The 19,528-nt window shown below is 39.6% G+C and overlaps 1 protein-coding gene across 1 annotated transcript in view; it reads right to left on the bottom strand.

Annotated features, from left to right (window-relative positions):
• LOC138622796 (SH3 and multiple ankyrin repeat domains protein 3-like) overlaps positions 1-19,528 on the bottom strand; it is a gene marked incomplete at its 3' end in the record, with an annotated part of 136,071 nt that overhangs the window by 22,084 nt on the left and 94,459 nt on the right. Inside the window, exon 13 of the mRNA XM_069701848.1 lies at positions 5,935-6,048. Coding sequence (XP_069557949.1) covers positions 5,935-6,048 — 114 coding nt within the window. The remainder of the gene's footprint in view (positions 1-5,934; positions 6,049-19,528) is intronic.

Raw genomic sequence — 19,528 nt, 5'->3', positions numbered from 1 at the left:
TGGAGGAGAGAAAGAAAGGTAAAGGGATGGCGGCTAAAAGGGAAAAGAAAGAAAAAGGGTTGAAGCTGCCAGGTCAATCCGCTTTTAGCAGACTAACCTATAGCTGAAATCATAATGTATCGCTCTCATGAGAACATGGTATGTACTGTACAGTGTATACACTACATTTTGTATTTGTACATCTGCTAATAAAAAGGCTTATCCAGAAGCACACACTCAACATTTTAACATGCTAAAGATTCTATCTTTTTATACCTGGTATATTGCTAATTACTTTAAAAAATGAAATAAAGTAAGAAAGCTGACACCAGCAAAACAGATGCCAAGACATTTTCTTTAATAAAAAAAAAAGGCTGATCAGCAACTGATGTCCTTGCCCTCATTTTCATGGGAGGGTGACGAGTTTAAAGAACAGGCTTCACACATACAGCATAATTGCTCTTCGCTCACTACTACCAGCAAATAAAAAAAATGCACCGCCCACCACTACAGAATTCATCCTATTTAGTTAAAGCAAAGGAAAAATATGCTGCGATATCAAAAATGGCATTATTTAATCTTCACTTTCAATCCCTTTTTTTTATGTAACTCCCTGTCACCAAGGACTTTGAGAACATCTTCTGGTTTGTGTGTCCTCGGCTGTCCTTTATCTGTCTCTTTGTCCTGATGCTCCAGGAACACTCATCTCCCCAACTGACATGATTCATTAATAAGTCAGTTAATCTATCTTTCCATATTTCATCAAGCCTCTCTATTTATCTCTCAGTCATGTAACATGTTGTTGCGTCTGTGCAGAGCTGTCTCCTGTGGGGTTTTGCCCGGCCTAAAACAGACTGGCTTTCTAATGAGGAGGCTGCTCTGTGTACAGCTATTATAAGCTAGCCTGTTTTTACAATGTAATGAAATAATAAACTATGGCATGAGTATCTCTGACTGACACTGATATTTCCCTAATGTACAACAGGATAAATCGTATTTATAATTGCATCATTAAAGCATAACCCTCAGTAATCAGTAATTTAAGGTGACAACGTCTGTAAAGATGTTGAAAAGAATTATATTACATTGCTAAACAGTGTCATTGGTAATAGACCGGCTCAGATAATGACACAAATCCATCACTGTATGTATCGACCTTGCACCTCGGACATGAGTGGAGAAGAACCAAGCAACAAAAGGGAAATTATGCAGATGGTTCCACAATTTACACCATATAATTTCCTGCATGATCCCTCTCCAACCTATTGCACCATCTCCCCATCACTCCTTACTTCTCTCCTCCACCCATACCCTCCATGATGCTCTGTTCATGTCAGTCTCGGCTGCCGCAGCAACACTGATGTTTAAGCATTCTAGGGGAGTGCAGACACACTCCAAAACTTCTTAATGGGCAGGCTAAAAATAGCTCAGGCTGGATCTGACTGGGCTGATTCATGCGGCTGTGAGTCATTCAACTGTGCTGCGGTGTGAGGAGAGCAAGGGAATGGAGTGAATGAGCACACAAAAGAAAAGAAGTAAAAGTTTGCGTGCTTGTCAAGACATAAAACTGTTAAAAAAAATGAAAAATGAAAAAGGTAAAAGGAAAAAGGAAGGCTAATGATGGCTGGTAAAAATATGTAGCTGTTACATTTACCATGAAGCAGAATTTTAGTGTATTTGGCTGAAGGGTATTGATATCTTATTAGAGGATAGAAGGATGGGGGCGGGGCCTGTAAGATCCCAACAGATTGTAACCAACAGATTAACAGTAACATTTTCTGAAAAAGAGTGGCATCATTAGAGAGGGAAGAGCGGTTCATACTGACATCATTATCCCCTCCATTACCACGGGTAAACATCTACTATTAACCCCCAGATACAGGCCAGCAGCATGCGTGCTGTGTGTACGTGTGAGAGGCAGTGGGGTCTCAGCGGGATGCTATTTCATAGATTATATAAATTCTACAGAGGTAACAAATGTTCAGCTTTTTGGACCCATTCAAAACTCTCCGTTGCCAGTACAGGGATTCATATTAATTCTCATCAAAACATATCAGCAGTTCACCACTGCATCACTTATTCTACTCTTAATGAACTCAATCGATAGTCTTTGCCTTTCACCCTAATTTTCTCTATCAGTCGCTCATGTCCCTCTTGTTGCTATTTTCCCTTTTTTTCCATTGTGACTTCTAGACTTTGCCTTTTTCTCACCTCCCTCTCTCTGTCCCCTTGAGCACTGGTTGAAGATGAACTGTTGGCTGCAGGTAGCTCTGGCCATGCTGAGAGAGAGAAGAGCAGTGTGGTGACAGATAATAGCCAAGAGAGTCGGTGATGGTTTAAACTGCCTCTTTCACATGGTCACCTGCTTCCTTACTCTCTCTCTCTGTCTTTCTAGTGCTGCCTTTTCCTGTCCCATCTCCCACACTGAAACTGCTTTTTTCCATTATCACCCCCAATTTTATATATTTCCCTCTGTTCCATCATTGCTTTTTCAAACCTGGCAGAGAAGAGCAAAAAGAGATGGAGGCACAGATAGATAAAGAGAGATACCACTTTCAGAGTCATGACTCATGGGTGATGTACAGTGGCAGAGAGAGAGAGACACAGAGGGAGAGAGAGAGAGAGCACACTCAATGGTACTTGGGTTACTTAATTGTAGACAGGGCTGTCTTTCCTGCTTCACTAGGCTGAGTCATATTGCCCTTACTGTCAGTGACGCCTCAAAGGCTGCCTTCAGATAAACAACTCGTGTGTGTTTCAGTGTATACGTTACTGTGTCGTCCTGTGTTGTTCTGCTGTTGTATCACTGATGATGAATCGAGGGATGAGCATGAGATTTGTTTTGAAATGGCTCAGTAGATTCAGAAATGTGCATGTTAATCAATGATATATCAAATATATTGGGCTGTGTAATTTACTTTAATTTTGATCATTACAAGCAAATTAGAAGCATACCAGTGAAATAGCATAGAAAAACAACTCCACACATTGTCAGGAGAGGTAGAAGACATTTTAAATCCCCGAGAAATAGGTATCTCAGGGTTCTGAGTTTTTCAGGATTTATGAGTGAGTGGGGCTGAATATCAGACCCATCTTCCCTCCTCCCTCCCTCCCTCCCTCCCTCTCTGAAAGACACGCTCTGGCTTCTCCACTTTGCTGTCTTTTAGAGTATGCTCCACCATCCGTCTCCCTTGCTATCTGGCCCTTTCTTTCCCACCTTCCCCTATCTTTTGCTCACAATGCATTTAAATGGGGTATTTAGAGATTCCGGCCTTTCTCATCTCTCCACACCTACTCGGAGGTAACCTCAATCCCTCAACAACCCTTTGAAAAGGCAAAATGCCCCAGTTGCTCCTGAAATAGGTCCCAGGAGATGCATGACACACAAGAGGAACGGGATTTTATACATTATAAAATATTTCCAATATATGTGCCTGCTGCACATCTTGCTAAACTTTTGCACACAGTCCCCATATGGTTTTCATGATACTTGTTTACGTGTGATACTTGACGCTGCACAGAACTTAAATTTCAGTGTCGCTGCTGCACATGTTGTTAGAGACCACACGAAACAAAATGGGCCATCTGCTAATTAAATGACAGTTTAAACACAGATGTTGTTGCATTAATCTGATAGACTCCCAGTTGTTTACAAAGTTTACAATGTTAACATTAACCTGTTTTGTTGTACCTGGTTGTGTATTTCTGTTTCTAGCTGTCCAGAGATAAGAATATCACGTTGAGTTACCTTAAAGCAGCAACAGTTCACTTTGCTGGTAGACTATTTTTCAAATGTCTAAAACAGGTGTTAGAATCACAAGATCTCTCTTGAAAAAAATGCTAAAAATAAAAAAGTAATTCAATTAAAGTAATGAAACATTATCGGTCCATTTTAATAAATTTTAAGTGGGGACCATTACTTTCTATTGTATGTCAAAAAAATTGGGTTAAGGCATTAAGTATTTTTTAAATTGCAGCAACAAAATTCCTGGAACGCTCTGAACATCACAGATTAATGACACCACAGGTAACAGTGAGTGTGGCTATGAGGATAATGCTTTGTTTTAAGTTGTGCGTTAATTAATCTAAAAAACACAACAGGTCAACATGCAATACTTTTTACATTGTGACTGATAGAGTTTGTCACTACTGGGTGTGTACGTGTTTGTGCGAGTGTGTGAGATATCCACACCAGCTGTGCTATGCTGCCAAGTTTTTAATCATAAGAAATTAAAAAACACTAAACATCAAAAGCAAACTTTTATTTCATGAAGAAAATGTGCACAACTATGCAAAGTTGACTTGACATGACCTGACATTTGCTGGTAGTTTGCCACAGATTTTCCTGAAAAATGTGCTGTGAGGCAAAACTATGTCTTCATGTTTTTAACACACACCAAACCGGTCGACCTTTGCAGTGCACCTGCATTTAATTAGGCTCTAATTAAGTGCCCCTAAAAGCCTGACAATCTTTGGAGAAAAACTCAAGTCAGCATGGAATGTAAATGTCAACTAATGAATAAGGACAGACTAGCATTAAACACCTAATCAGTCCTTCCAAGAAATCGCAATCTTGCCATTGCAATAAGTGCTGCAAATTTAAGCAATTGCTGCAATATTTGCAGGAGCTTGCAATTTTGCAAAATCCCAACTAATTTTCTGGCAAAAAAAACCATTTAAAACTTTGCAAATTACATCGCAATTTCAGAGAAAAGCTTCTGCAAAATTAAGCATGCAAAAAAAAAAAAATCCTGGTGGAACTACTTAATATAGGAAAAAAGACTGTAGCCAGTATATTGTAACTTAAGTGTGCATATCTGGATCGCTTGTTATTGCTCTTTTTCAAAGCAGCTGAATTGTTTTCAAATGCTGTACTGTACTAGTTGAATTATAGTTGGAATAGTTCTTGGCAAATTGTGAATAGTGTTTTTGCTTGAAAATACCCATCTCTACTGCATATAAAGTACAGGGTTTTCCAGAATGTGAGTCAAGTATGTCAATTTGTAGCACATTTTTAATCATGTTGAATTTATCTATTAAACTTATAAGCCTATTTTTACAATTGATATGGGCCTTTTGCAGCATAACAACTGATAGGTATTAGAATAAGTAACTTAACTGAAGCGTAACTTATTAACAACTTACAAATGTTTCTCGAAGCAGAAGAGTAGAAGTGAAGCCTGTTCTTATTTAATTTTTTGGGGGGCATTTTAGTTACAGAGCAGATGCACAGGAAATGAAAAGGAAAAAAAACCTGGGCGATGACATGCAGCAAAGGTCCAGCCAGCCTGGAGTTAAACCAGAGATTCTTTGGCTGAGGGAATTTTATCCTATGTTGTATGTGTCCTAACCACTCGGTTATCAGGTCGCCCCATTTATCAATAGGACTACATCTACATTGCCAGAAGTGAGCAGTGTGCACATTCTGTCCGCTTCTTGAGAACAGAATTTGCAGATAGTAAAAGGGGATGTAAAAGGAAAATGAGTGTTACTTTGGGATTTGTTGGTCAATATTTTCCTGACAATTCCTTCATAGAATTTATCATCAAATCAACATTTAATGTTAGGCGGCAGGGAATGGTTGCAGGGAAGCTATTTCAGGTGGTTCGTTTAAAAGATTGAAAACTGAAATTATTTAAAAAATCAAGACAGTAATCAGGACAAAGACAGTTCAAAATAAAATAAAAAGTCAATATTTCTCAATTAAAATATATTGTACTTTTTTGGATTTCTAGTTTTAGGCTATTCACAATTACTTAATGATTACATCCCTTGAGACATAAAAGTAAATGTTAAGATATAATGCCTGCAGCAAGAGTTACAGGACCTACTTCAGCATAATGTACAGAGCTTTGCCAAACATGAGTGAAACACATTACACCAAAAACAAAGCTTGTTGGACTGTGACAGTACAAGTGTATGCACATGTGTCAGAGTGTATGTAGGTGACCTTACCTAGCCGTGGGTCATACTGCCTCATCTGAACTTCTTCCACACAGTCTGCTGGGAACCAGCCGGTCCTCCCTTTGACCGTGCCTTCCCAGAAGCCTCCTTCCCCTATACTCAGCACTGTCAGAGAGAGAAAGAATGGGGTCTAAATCAGTCCAATATTGTCGTAAAACAAGCGTAGCTGTCATTACTGTGACATGTTGGAGTTGGTAGAGACTTGGGAAAGAGACCAAAAAGGACAAAGGGCCGTATAGCACGGTGAGGTTAGGGTTAGGGTTTTATGTTCTTGGTTCATAAATTATACAGTGGGGTGTGCATAGAGGGAGAAGGAAGAAAAGAACAACGGTGAAAGGTGTTGTTTCACAAAAACACACTCAAAGACACAAAGCAGGGGAAATTGCAACGTGGAAATATTGTTCTGTAACTAATGTACTGTAACGCGGCGCTTGGGTAACACTTTTTTATTCTCTTAATTTGAAAAATGTATAGAAAGACAGAGATTTAAAAGTAGAGGGAACGCATGATAGAAAGATCCTAAAAGAGAGAAAAAAAAGACAATGGAGAGATGGAGAAAGACAGTAAGAGGGCGGGAAGGAGAAAAAGAGAGATCCCTTCTAAGTTCCGCTGTGGTAATTAGAGATGAATGTATAGTTGATATTGATCTTCCCTGCAGGACTGAGCCAGCACGCTCATTTCTACAACACTCATCCATTATCCCTGCAAGCTAACAGACACACACACACACACACACACACACACACACACACACACACACACACACACACACACACACACACACACACACACACACACACACACACACACTCCTCAGAGATCACCAGCTGGAACTGAAGCTTTGCCTGAGCGAGCCCTTCTTCTAAACTGGTTGCTAGGATACGGCAGTATGATGTTGCAGCCAGCAGACAGCCAGCTAAGTGATGTAGTCTACTTCCTCCAAACTATATTCCACTCCAGCATGGGGACATGTCACGGTGATGTAACCTGGGGCAGCCAGACCGGCTTCATCTTGAGTGACACGATAGTAAACGTTCAAGTATCTGTCATTCGAAGGATTCCTTGCTGTATTTTGCAACAGATGCCTAATTTTCTCAAGGACTTACTGCTGCGCTGGGCCCACGTCTCACTTCCTCTAAAACTCAAGTGCAAGGACATCCTCTTCAGAGAGACAAGGGTAGAAACAGGCCAGAGTAGCAGAGTGTATTTTAGTACACTGTGTGATCAGCCATGTTCAAACTAACCCCGTTGGAAACATTAAACTAATCTCATAATTCTCTCCCCCATTATTTGTCCTGGCTAGTTGTTGTCTGCTTCCCCAGTATATTAAACAATCAATTCCTAAACATCAGATCAAATTGACCATTTATTGGTTTGCATAAATTTAATTTGAGGAATTTCCCCTCATTGGTTATTCCTAGTGAATAAGCTAGCCACAAGTTGTTATTCTACATTAACAATTTAACATCATTGCTAAAAAAAAAAAAAAAAGTTAGCCTAAAAACACGTTAGTAATTTTACCTTTATTTTCAATCACGACATTCACTTGAATTCCCAGCTAACCACTCAGCTTGCCTGTGCCAGGCTACATTTACTCGCGAGAGAGAAGTGGTGTGTGAGAGTGGAGAGCGGCTGTTTATCGACTCCCCGCTGTAAAAAAAACACGACACTCAGCACACAGAGGATACATGGACTGATCCTCCTCTCTGATCTCAGCTTAACACAACTTTACCCTGCCTGTCTCCTGAGAACTGACTCCCTTCTGTCTCTTTTTTCCATGTTAAAATCCTTTATTCTCTCTGTACTATTAAAGTCTTTGGTTCCTTGTCTCCCTTTCTGTGTTTCTGAATGATTTCCCGGTCATCGTCTCCAGCCCCCTCTTTGTCTCTGTCAGTGTGTCTGTCTATACTGTGATCGTGTCCCTGCAGTAGACAGGTGGCAGCTATGCTCTCTGTTCCTTATTGGCAGAATTGAAAGAAGAGGTGAGACCTCTGATTGAGCTTCTAGGCTGCCCTCGCTTACTTCCCTCAATCCCTTCCTCGTCCCGGACACCAACGCCTAACGACATGGACAGAATCGACCACTGAGTTTCTGAGAATGCAAGAAAATTTTACAATTTTACACGTGTATCTATGTACACTTCAATGAACCGCAGGCTGTTATTTCCACTCACAAATACATAGGTAATTTACACAAACATCCTTCTAAATGAACTTCAATCACACCCCAGGCACTCTGATGAATGAAGCCAATCGATTGCTTGTCAGTGAATTGAAGTAAAGGTTGGTGAAACATGCACACACACACACACACAGGCAAATGCTTATGTTAATATATAACATGTTAAATATTACTTACAAAACCCTTAGCGTTTGAGATTCTGTGTAAACACAGAGTGAAAAAAAAAATCTCATTACCTCTCTAGCACTCTTAATAGGTCCTTAATTAAAATAGCTGGGGTTATTATTTGACTATATTACAGTGTTGAGTGATGTCGTGTATTTACAATAAATCTCTACGGAACAAATACTGTAGTTATCAGCATTACCGGCTATTCTTTACATCTTACCCAGACACAACAAAGACATGCATGTAAACTACAGTATAGTGTATGTACACAGAGCAAAAACATATCCATGTACAGTATGTATATGCCCTGATATGTACCTTAAGAGCTCGTTGCCGTTTGAGCAGCCTCCACCTTGCACTGAAACGCTGTTTTGTTGCCAACTCTCGCATGACAGCCACGCCTGTGAATCGGATGTGTACTCACAGGAGCCGAGGTGACAGGAACGAACTCAAACAGTGTACATCTGTTCAGGAGGATCTAAAATATGTGTTTTTCTCCAACCAGACTGCTTCAGGACGACTGTCATGTGGAGAGTTACAGTTGTAGATAGTAGCTTGCCAAAAGTCAAATTTTAGAGAATTGTGAAGACTTTCTGCAGCAAATGGTCACACTCTGCAATATGTTACAAGCATAAACAAATAAAGTGAAATAAACATTTACTTTTTTTGGATCATCCGTTTTATTGGACCATTTAAACAATGAGTTGGGCTGGTGCCCTTGTCTGACAATGGTTATTTAGAATTTCACATCATAGTTTATTAGATAAACTGATCAAATACATATGCTGTTTTCCAAATGGCGTACTTGTGTACTAACACTCACTACTTTCAGTGCATAAGTGCATTCAAACTGTCAAGTCCAGAAACATGCAGTGCACGACAATTACCACAATGATGCACTCAAAATGGTCCAAAAAAGAAGCCTGAAACGCTTATTTTCCACCCTAAACAGTCGCCATGCTGGCTACACAGAGGAAGGGGCGGGGCCACCGACACAAAGAATTTTCAAATTAAAGAGTCTGAGGAAGCTACAGCTGTTGCTGAACACTGAACAAAAGTGTTTTTTTTTCACTGCTGCTGCAGGACAGAAGTAACAGTGTGCTTATTGAGTGTGGCACAAAAGAATGTTTCAAAAGGGCACAAAAGAATGTTTCTTCCTGAATAAAATAATTTAAAGCTGCAGATATTTTGGCGGGTGATGTGCTCACAGGTCATTTCCAGTCAGTGCAGAAGAGCACTGCACTTGCACTACACAAGTAAGAGTCCTTTTGTGGAAGAGCACTATTTATTAGTGTACTACAGGAAGTATGTCATTTGGAACACAGCACAAATCATCTGTTCTGCTTTCTATGTAGGACTGTTCGGGGTCAACTGAACAACAGTTCCCTACATAGGGTAATCAACACCTCAGCTGGACATCTGCTTTTTGCTCTCCAGCACAATAAGAGGTCAGTCCTACCTCAGCTGTACCACCACAATCCGTCACCTGCCACGCTGAGTCATAATCACCTCCACAGGTAACCTAGTGTGAGCAAAGTCGCAGCATATGTCGACAAGCATTCATACACACGGTCGCACATGAACACACACATGCACCACTGCACACGTGGCTTTACACCGGTAACCAGTTGCATGTCGTGCTGCTACTTCGAGGTGGTGGATGCGTTGAGCAGGAATATTATACAACATGGAGGTTGACTGTGTTGTCCATCCCAACGATACTAAGATTGAGGTTGGGGAACTTAAACCATTTGATAAAAATATTAACAGTGTTGACATGTGTTATGTTGTTTGGCCATTGTATGTTTTTGATAACGAGTAACAAAAACATGATGGCTCCATAGATTCATGCTGCCTGTGCCAAATTATGAATCAAAATCTTGCTACATACAAAAAAACAACTTTTTGCTCTCCATAATGGTCCAGTTTTGTTGTACCTGAGCTAACTGTAGACACTATCTTATCTAACAACATCAGCCTCTACAGCTGGTTAATAAACAAAATCTACTGAATTACCAACAACATGAATATTTTAAAGATTCATCTTTACACATATCACAATTTTTAATAAATTATCTGAATACTAAATACTTTAATGTAGAGTAGTTACATCAACCGCTGACATATAAGCATGAATTCAATAAGTGAATCAACCCAAAGTCTGGTCCAGAAGACCAGAATCTATGTGGTCAAACTTTAAGAATCAGGACAAAGAAATTAGAAGTAAGCCAGCATGAGAAATAAAATATGATGTACCGATGTCATAAATAATATTTGCTGTGAGATTAATCATTATTGAACTAATTATGACAAATCATTATACTACAGATTTTAAATCATATCCAGCTCCTGAAGACCTAGTCTTCAGGATCGACACAGCATCTGACAACAATGAGAGATGACATTGTGCAAACCAGTTTTGAATTCAATATGTTTATTGCCTTTGCACTATTTCAACTTTGACCATCTGATGCAGAAGCTGCCTCTGTCCACAGGATTCCTAACGGATGTCAAACAATGGTAACTCCCAAATTTTGACATTGTTTTAACTGTCTATATATATATATATATATATATATATACTGTGCAGTTTATATTTTATATTTTTTACTGCTATTTTATTGCTTTTCTATTGTTCTATTATTATCTTATTGCTTCTGTATGCTGCTGTAGCGAAAAAAAATTCCCCTCAGGGATTAATAAAGTAACTACCTAACCTAACCTAACCTAACCTAACCTAACCTAACCTAACCTAACCTAACCTAACCTAACCTAACCTAACCTAACCTAACCTAACCTAACCTAACCTAATCTATATACTCACTGACTTGAAAATTATTTTTATTTTATTTTCAGGGACGGAACAATTCTTAGATTGAAATTTTAAAACAAGCAATATAAAGTAAGACCTTGTATGGTCTGTAACTTTGTCCAACATACTGTATTTTAAGATCTTGTAGAAATTCACAGTATGTCTCTCCACAGTAGATTGTTCAACATCTCACTGGGCCATTAATTGAAAATTCTCATCTTATGTAGAAATAACATCCAAACGGAGCATGAAGTGTGACCAGAAAAGAGAGCAGCATAATAGAAAGCCCCAGAGAATGAAACAAAGGGAATGAATGTGACAGAAAGAGGCTTGCATTCAGCAATGACAAAGAGAGATGAGAGCTAGCTAAAGACTGCCAGTTGACAAAATGAAAGAGCTATGTTTCAACAGATGCTGAGTTATTCATGACTGTCCAAGAAGTCTGCTGTCTGGTGAAAAGTCGTGTACAGTATTGTTCTGTGTGTGTGTGTGTGTGTGTGTGTGTGTGTGTGTGTGTGTGTGTGTGTGTGTGTGTGTGTGTGTGTGTGTGTGTGTGTGTGTGTGTGTGTGTGTGTGTGTGTGTGTGTGTGTGTGTGTGTGTGTGTGTGTGTGTGTGTGTGTGAGTGTTACTCTGTGTTTTGCCCTTGGTTAAGTCAGTCACGACTCCTGGTTTAAAAATAGCAACAGGGAGGATGCAGAGCTATTTATACTCTTCACACACCCTGTCTGGGAGCTTCAATGCATCCCTGCTCAAGTGTGTGTTTATGCATTTCTGGGTGTCTCTGATGACCCATTGAGATCATTTCTGGTGCTTTGAGCTTAGTTAATTTTGTTCCTTCCTTCTTCCACTTTGTTTCTATTGTACACCTAGGGACCCCCCCCCCCCACACACACACACTATCATTGGTGAATGAATGACAGCTGTTGAGGAAAGGTGTAGACTTTTATAAACACACTCAGGAACATATTTTTCCAAGGTAACAATGTATGCGTCAAACTCTGCAGAAACAGATAATAAAGGATGCAGCTGTGCTGAGAAAGGCTGATGGCTTTCTGCCACTGATGCACTCACACTGATTCAGACAGATAATTTGCCAAAGCCAAAATACACCTTGCCTTTCATAAAATGCCAGAATAGGATTTTCTGCATGTTGGATTTTCTGCAACAAGACTGTGACAATTACTAAATAACACATTGGGGGTCGATTAGCTAGTTTTTGCAACTATTTAATTGAAGAATCACAGTTAACAGGATGGGCTGTACATGTTTTGAGCAATAACCCACAGTTGCATGTTGCAGACATAATAGCAAAGGGAAGCCGTGAGACAGAGTGAAGAAACAACAACAATGAGCAATCTACTTGGCAGATACAGCTGGTAGCCAATTTAACCGTTGATGGCATCCACTTACAGACACATTTAAATTGCAGTAACCGGGAGCTTTCTGATGAAACACATGATTGTAATTTTTGCACCCTTCTGTTGCTGCTCCCTGCTGTTCACTTCACCAGCAGCGCCCCTGTTTACTCTGCATCGCACACTCAAACACACTCTTACCACAATGTTGAGAGGCATTAGCACATGAGACAAAAAACCTCAACATCAAGGGATTTTAACGGTTTCTTTAAAAACAGTAAAATGACACAGAGATATTACAATCAGCCAGAATAATAATAAATGGACTTTAGGTCATTTGGATTACATGTCATTACAACAAATTAACAACTAAACAAAAAATAATGTCTCAATGTAGCTCCACCTATGACCCCACTACTCTCCAGTAAAAACCCTGATGTGATGCTTTACTGTTTACAGTACTATTGTGAGTCTTTGCATGTATACAGTAATTTCTGAATAATGTCAAATCGAGACTTGCTGAGTAAGGTCATTTGGAATAAAGAGTATATCTCAGCCTACATAGCAGTGTGTGTGTATACGCGTGTGAAGGTGAGTGAGAGCAGTCCAATAAGCAGAGTGCAGCTGTTATTAGATTTGGATCCCTGCACTCTTTATTAAACCTCAGTTCAAGTCAATGTAATAGAGCGCGAGCAGAGTCGCATCTTTATGAAACAAGGGGGGCACAACCAAAGACATGCTAACACATACACACACACACACACACACACACACACACACACACACACACACACACACACACACACACACACACACACACACACACACACACACACACACACACACACACACACACACACACACACACACACACGCGGGCAAGTGCAAAGGGGTCTATGCACGATGTACTACACAATTTATAAGAGGGAAACTGCATATAAATGTTTGACAGGGAGAACAGAGGACACACGGGAACATGTAGACTGAGTAGTATATGGCAAAATCAAGTTACAAAAACTGAAAAAAGAGGGGATGAATATTAATGAAGTTAAATGAAAAGAATGAAGGTGGACACTGAAAAAGGAAAAAGTGGCATGCAATTAAGGAGGTGGTGAGCAAAAAGGGCAACTGGAACTGAGAGTAGATACAAGACTGAATGAAGTACAGGGGCAATAAATAACAATGAACAGGGAGAGTCAAATGTGTGCAGTGGTTTTCTGCATGTTCATCCTCTCAGGACACAAGAGGGAGTGGTGCAGTCTGAGGCTCATCAGTATTCCACTGAGAGAGAGAGGCAGGAGGAAATAAAGACTTGACAAGTTTTAGAAAAAAAATAAAGAAATATGGAAACAATGAGGGAGCTTTTTGTGAATGACATAAGAGTCAGAGGAAGGAGTGGAGCAGAGGAAGAAGGCTACAGACAAAAGGGAAACCCGAGGAAGGCGAGAGTGTTGTAAATTATAGTGGGAGGAGGAGGAAGAGGAGAAAAAGGAGGAGGAAGAGGAGGGGGAGGCGGAAGAGGTGAAGGAGGAGGAGGAGGAGAGGAGAGGAGGGAGGAAATCTCCATGGCTGACTCAGAGGGATCCCTCTTCACTTTTCATCTCGTCTCCTCCCTCCCTGCCTCCCTCGCAGGCTTGAAAGGAGCTACATGACAATCCTCTTCTTTCATTCTCACTTGCTTTTTATTCCATCTCTCGCTCTTTCTCTTCTTCTGTATCGACCCTCAGGTGGAGACAAAAATAGAACAGGCTACCTAATAGTTACCTTCTATTTTGGCTTCTTTTTTTTCTAACTCCAGGGCAAAATTACGTAAAAGCCCGGCTGGGACGGGGATAAAGGCAAAATATATCAACTATGGTGTAACTAAACCATATCCAGATGACCTGATGCACTGACCAGCAAGAAACAAAAATATAGTGGAGTCCGCCATCAGCGTATGAAGTGACTGATTAGCTGTAGACCAACCATTGATTGTCTGTTGATTGTTAATAGATCAGAGATAGATTGTTTGTTGTTGAGTCATTAATCACACAGCTAATCATCTGATTGACCAGTCAGTGTGTCACATAAATGATGGTGTTTATGTTGTGATTAATGAACATGCTGTAATGAGCTGACTAGCGCCCATGCTGCAGCCTACACAACACATTATTACATGAGAAAAAAATGCCTATTGCAGAGTGAAACTGCATGAGAGTTGGGTTGGCGAGTGGACATGAGGATGAAGTCAAGGACATTAAAAACAAGGAGAATCTTGAAGGAGCCATTACAGCAGCAAACACAAAAAAAAGACAAAAATCTTGTTTCTCAAAAAACTTTTGCATTTTTGATCCTGCCACGTTATAATAAAAAGATAATTTTCACATTACGACATATTTTCTCATTATTACGAGACACCAATTTAATGCGTCTTTACAAAAAACATTTCTCACTATAACATATCATTTTATCTCGCCATATCACAAACCTTATCTCATTATTTCAAAAAAACAAAGTATCTTGTTTCACTCCTTGTTTTTGCTCTATATGTTGGTATGTTTTTCCACCAAGAAATGTCCACTCTTTAACGTCTGCGGCCTGGTGTGTGAACATTGGACTGACAAATATAAAGTACACCCGTCAATGACAGTCACAGTCACTGATACCGAACACATACACAATAATACAAAACAAAAGAAACACAAAGCCGTAATTCATAAAACTCCCAGCCACTTGTCAAGATTATTATGTTCGCTTCTATGTTTATTATTCATGTTATATGATTGCTCTACGCTACAGCGTCTCTTCAGGCAATGATGCACTTGTATTTTGTTTTAATATTACATGTGTTTTTTGTGTTACAAACCATACAATGTACCTTTGTGACATAATGAGATGAAGAAAGAAAGAAAAAAAGAGAAAAGTTTCTCATTTTAGAAAAAAAACGGATTTTTCTTTTAAACTTTTGCTGTGGTGCCAGCAATATGCTGCTGGAAAAAAAAAAAATCACAGTCCTGCGTGCATTGGCAAAAACAGGTAAACAAGAAGAGGTCAGGCCACAAGGTTTCTCAAGATTTGCCAAAAGCTACTCTACCTGACATGACCAGGTAAGGACATGACCTTTACATGCGCATTTTCATACGACTGCAGACTGTAAGCTGTAACTGCTCAGGACAGAAAATGCCTGTTGCTAACAACCATCTGGAGCGAGTCCAAATGAAAGTGTGCATCACATTGTACTGTACACCATGGAGCGATTGTTAGTCAAAAGCATATCAGTCTCTCTTGTTGAATATGTATCCGTATCAGTCAATGGCTCCTGTTTATGCAGCAGTGTTCCTGTTCATGTTTATTCATACACTGATTAACTCTGCAACTGCTGTTTCTGCTGTGTTTCTAATTAGCATTTTGTATGAGGCTACAGCTCACTAAGTTAGATGTATGTTAGGGAAGCATGGGTTTTAATTTCAATGAGAGGGCAAGTGTGGGATGATCCTGTCAGCCAGGCTGCACCATATTGGGATGGTTGGAAAACAAAGAAACTTAAAAATAAACAAACAAAAAAAAAACTAAGGATGAGAGTGTAATAGGAGGACAGGTGGTGTGTTCAGCAGGGAGCAGGTAGGTGCGTGGGCAGGACTTTGCACCCCACTGTTACTCTGATTGGACAGCAACGTCCTTGCCTTAGGCTTGTGACCCTGTCCAGTATCAATAACACACACACACAGCTTGAAACATTATGAATGACCAACGAGTGAAATCTGTTATTAAACTGACTAGCTTCAGGTCCATTTGGTGAAAACATGAATTGCTCTTGATGAACATCGGGCACAGACTCTAAAGCCCTCATCCCCAACACACTTTTCATCAGACATCCCCCATACACTCTACACTACTCTATCTTTGTGGTCTCTCAGGCCTTTCCTTGTGAACGGACATTAAAGGTCCCATATTTTACAATCTCCATTGAGTGTTTTGACACTTTCAAAGTATTTAGGCTACATATCATCTAGATTTGCGTTATAACCAAAGAAGAAATGTAAATCTGAATTTGTACAACATGGTAACTTTAATATGTTCTGAAGATGTGCTTTTTAAGTTAAGTGAGTTTTTTTCACCTCTATTTTAGCTATAATTTTCATATCATTGGTTCATATCTAAGACGAATGACACATTTGCCTAATGGGGTGTAGCTGACTGGTAGGAAGCCCGTACAATCAGTGATCATTTCTCTAACTAAATACAGTGAAGATTCTTTTGGGAAACAGCTCACAGATATAAGAACATGTATGAAAATGATATTATCCTTGATTTAGCCTGAAGACATAGCACACAGAATTTTAAGCTCAGAAAAAAAAAAAAAAAAAGTATAATTTTTTTTTACCATGTGACTCTCTCCTCTCTAGTAGCTGAGAATAAAATCCTTGGTAAACACAAGTTGTGTGACTCTTGTTTCCCTGAAGTTGTATTTAATCCTTCTTTATCTAAAGAGGTGAAAGCAAACAGTTTGGCAATCAACACATTTTACTGGCTGACGTTTCTAACAGAGACTTTTAGAGACATCTGTTAGATTGCTATAATCATAAAATCATGTGATTATCGCCAAAATAACATCTACAGCATTTTTCCTTTGTATAAATAACTTGAAATTAAAATTAATAATATCATATTCAAGAGGTCATGGCCAATGACAATCTGCTCTACTGACGCAAAGTCATACATGTCGAGAGTTCAGCAGTTCAAACAGTTGGTAGTTACGACTCAGAATGCTTTTAGATTGTAAATTAATTCATATTTTATGAGGTTTTAAAAGCTATATTTCACTGTGTTAATGAGGAACAAGTAAATACACGAGAGACACACAGAAACTTTGCAAAATAAATTATCCAAAAACACCACAGATGCATAAGCATAAATATACAGCTGCTACTCATAAAAAATAAACACATATTGTGTATCTGTAGGTATACAAGAGGTAGAAACACAGAATGAAATGGAAAAAGAGAACAAGGGCAGAGAGAAAAGACAGACGCAGGGGCATTTCTTCCATATGTGCCTCAGATATTAGGACAGCTGGTTGCTGAATACTTTGAAGGATGCTGTTTATCTAACTAGTGGGAGGCAATTACTTACACTGTGCTGCACAAAGACAAGCACACAGGCATACACACTAACACATTTATCCACCCGTGTGTGCACGACACACACATTTTATGACGCAAACAATAATGGAGAGATGCTCACATTGCACATGAACAAAAATACTGTGCACAGGCACACACACACAGTACGCCTCATGCTACTACCAGACGAAATGAGGACTAATTAATTCACCCTAAGCTCACTGTGGGAAGCTAACAATGCTATTTAGGCTAAATTCAACACTTAGAACACAGGCTTCCATCCAGCCTGATTTGCAGATGGGAGAAAATGGAGGAATATTTCTAAAAGCCAAATATATAAATTGCAGGAAAAAGAAAATAGTTTTCCAGAAGCAGAACCAGAATTAATTTTGAAAACTCACTAAAGTTATACTGTATATTGTTCATTTTTCTGTGTCTTAAAACAAGATGTCAAGGCTGGAAAATGCACTAAGCAGCTGTTGCTTGGTAACGGACGGATGCATATGGATTTCAGCGTTAACAATAGCAAGCTGTGTGATCTCAAATGTATTGCATTGTGCACTGTTTCATTTGTATAATCTACTAGCTCTTGACCTTGTCCAAAACAAACATGCACAATAATGCATAGAAACTCTATGAGTAGCTATTGTTGGAGAGAATTCAGTACAAGAGAAGCATACCTCCAGAGAATGGGTTCAACTGAAAGCTTTTGCTATGGTTTGTGTTCAGTATGCCTGCTTTAGTGAATGGCTGAGCTACTGTGTGAGTTGCCAGAGATCACAAGTAACAGATGATTTCTGAGCCTGTGTAAAGGTAGACCTGGAGTAATCTCTTAAAACCCAGTATAAGAGTGTGTATTTCTGTCCCTATAGCTGGTCCAGGTATACTCCATTTCCCACAGCAGTGTTAATATTCTGCACACACTAGGTGCGGCCAAACCCCATTAATCATGTTTGTGAATGTCTAATCTCAACATTACTTGCACTGGTTTCATTTTCATTGCTGTCTGCAAGATTTATAATAGCGTTTGGAGAAAGTGTATGTTGTGTGTGTGTGTGTGTGTGTGCACGAGATGTAATACACTGTTGCGGAAGCATGTTCTTAAGTATGTCACCTTGTTGAGGAGAGGGATGTCCTGAACGTGCAGTTAATACTCCCTTTAGGGCGGGGGCAGCAAGCTGACACACACGTGTTTCTTTAAATCTGTTTTTGTGTTCCTGTGTGAATTGTGTTGTGAATTTGCAGTTGAGTGTGTTGAGTTTGGTCAAGTGTACACACACTGACACACACACATACAGACTATTTGTGTGTGTGTGTGTGTGTGTGTGTGTGTGTGTGTGTGTGTGTGTGTGTGTGTGTGTGTGTGTGTGTGTGTGTGTGTGTGTGCGTGTGCGTGTGTGTGTGTGCGCAAGGAACTGTGCGAAAAGCTTGACCTGGTTATGGTGGCATGTGTCCCCATTCGTAACCATGGTGACAATAAGTGGCCTTTCAAGAGATGTCCATCTGGATGACGAGATGAGATTACATCAATGAAGGGAAAGAGCAGAAACAAACACTGGGGTGAGCACGGGAATGAGTGTGGAGAGGGGATGCGTATGGGCTTGGGCGCCTTTTAATGGAGTGTACGGAAGGGATCGTCAATAACACACACACACACACACACACACACACACACACACACACACACATATATATATATATATATATATATATATATATATATATATATACATATATATACATCATGACCAGATACACACATGTATGACCACACAGGCAGATCAAAAAATTTGATAATATTAGAAGCAACCATTTCTTTAAATTGCCATCAATGACATAACCACGGACACACAATTAAATACACACCCTCAAACACACCACGATATCAAGTGCATGCTAGTTTTTTGGTCCAGTGACTGTCAAAGAGAAAGGAAGGGCAAACAGATTTCATTACCCAGGACTAACA

Source organism: Brachyistius frenatus, unplaced genomic scaffold (assembly GCF_029030835.1).
Source record: "Brachyistius frenatus isolate BFR_SWC_R1_liver_20210118 unplaced genomic scaffold, ASM2903083v1 Contig_39, whole genome shotgun sequence".
In the NCBI taxonomy this organism is placed as follows: domain Eukaryota; kingdom Metazoa; phylum Chordata; class Actinopteri; family Embiotocidae; genus Brachyistius; species Brachyistius frenatus.
This window is presented reverse-complemented; position numbering and strand designations above follow the sequence as displayed.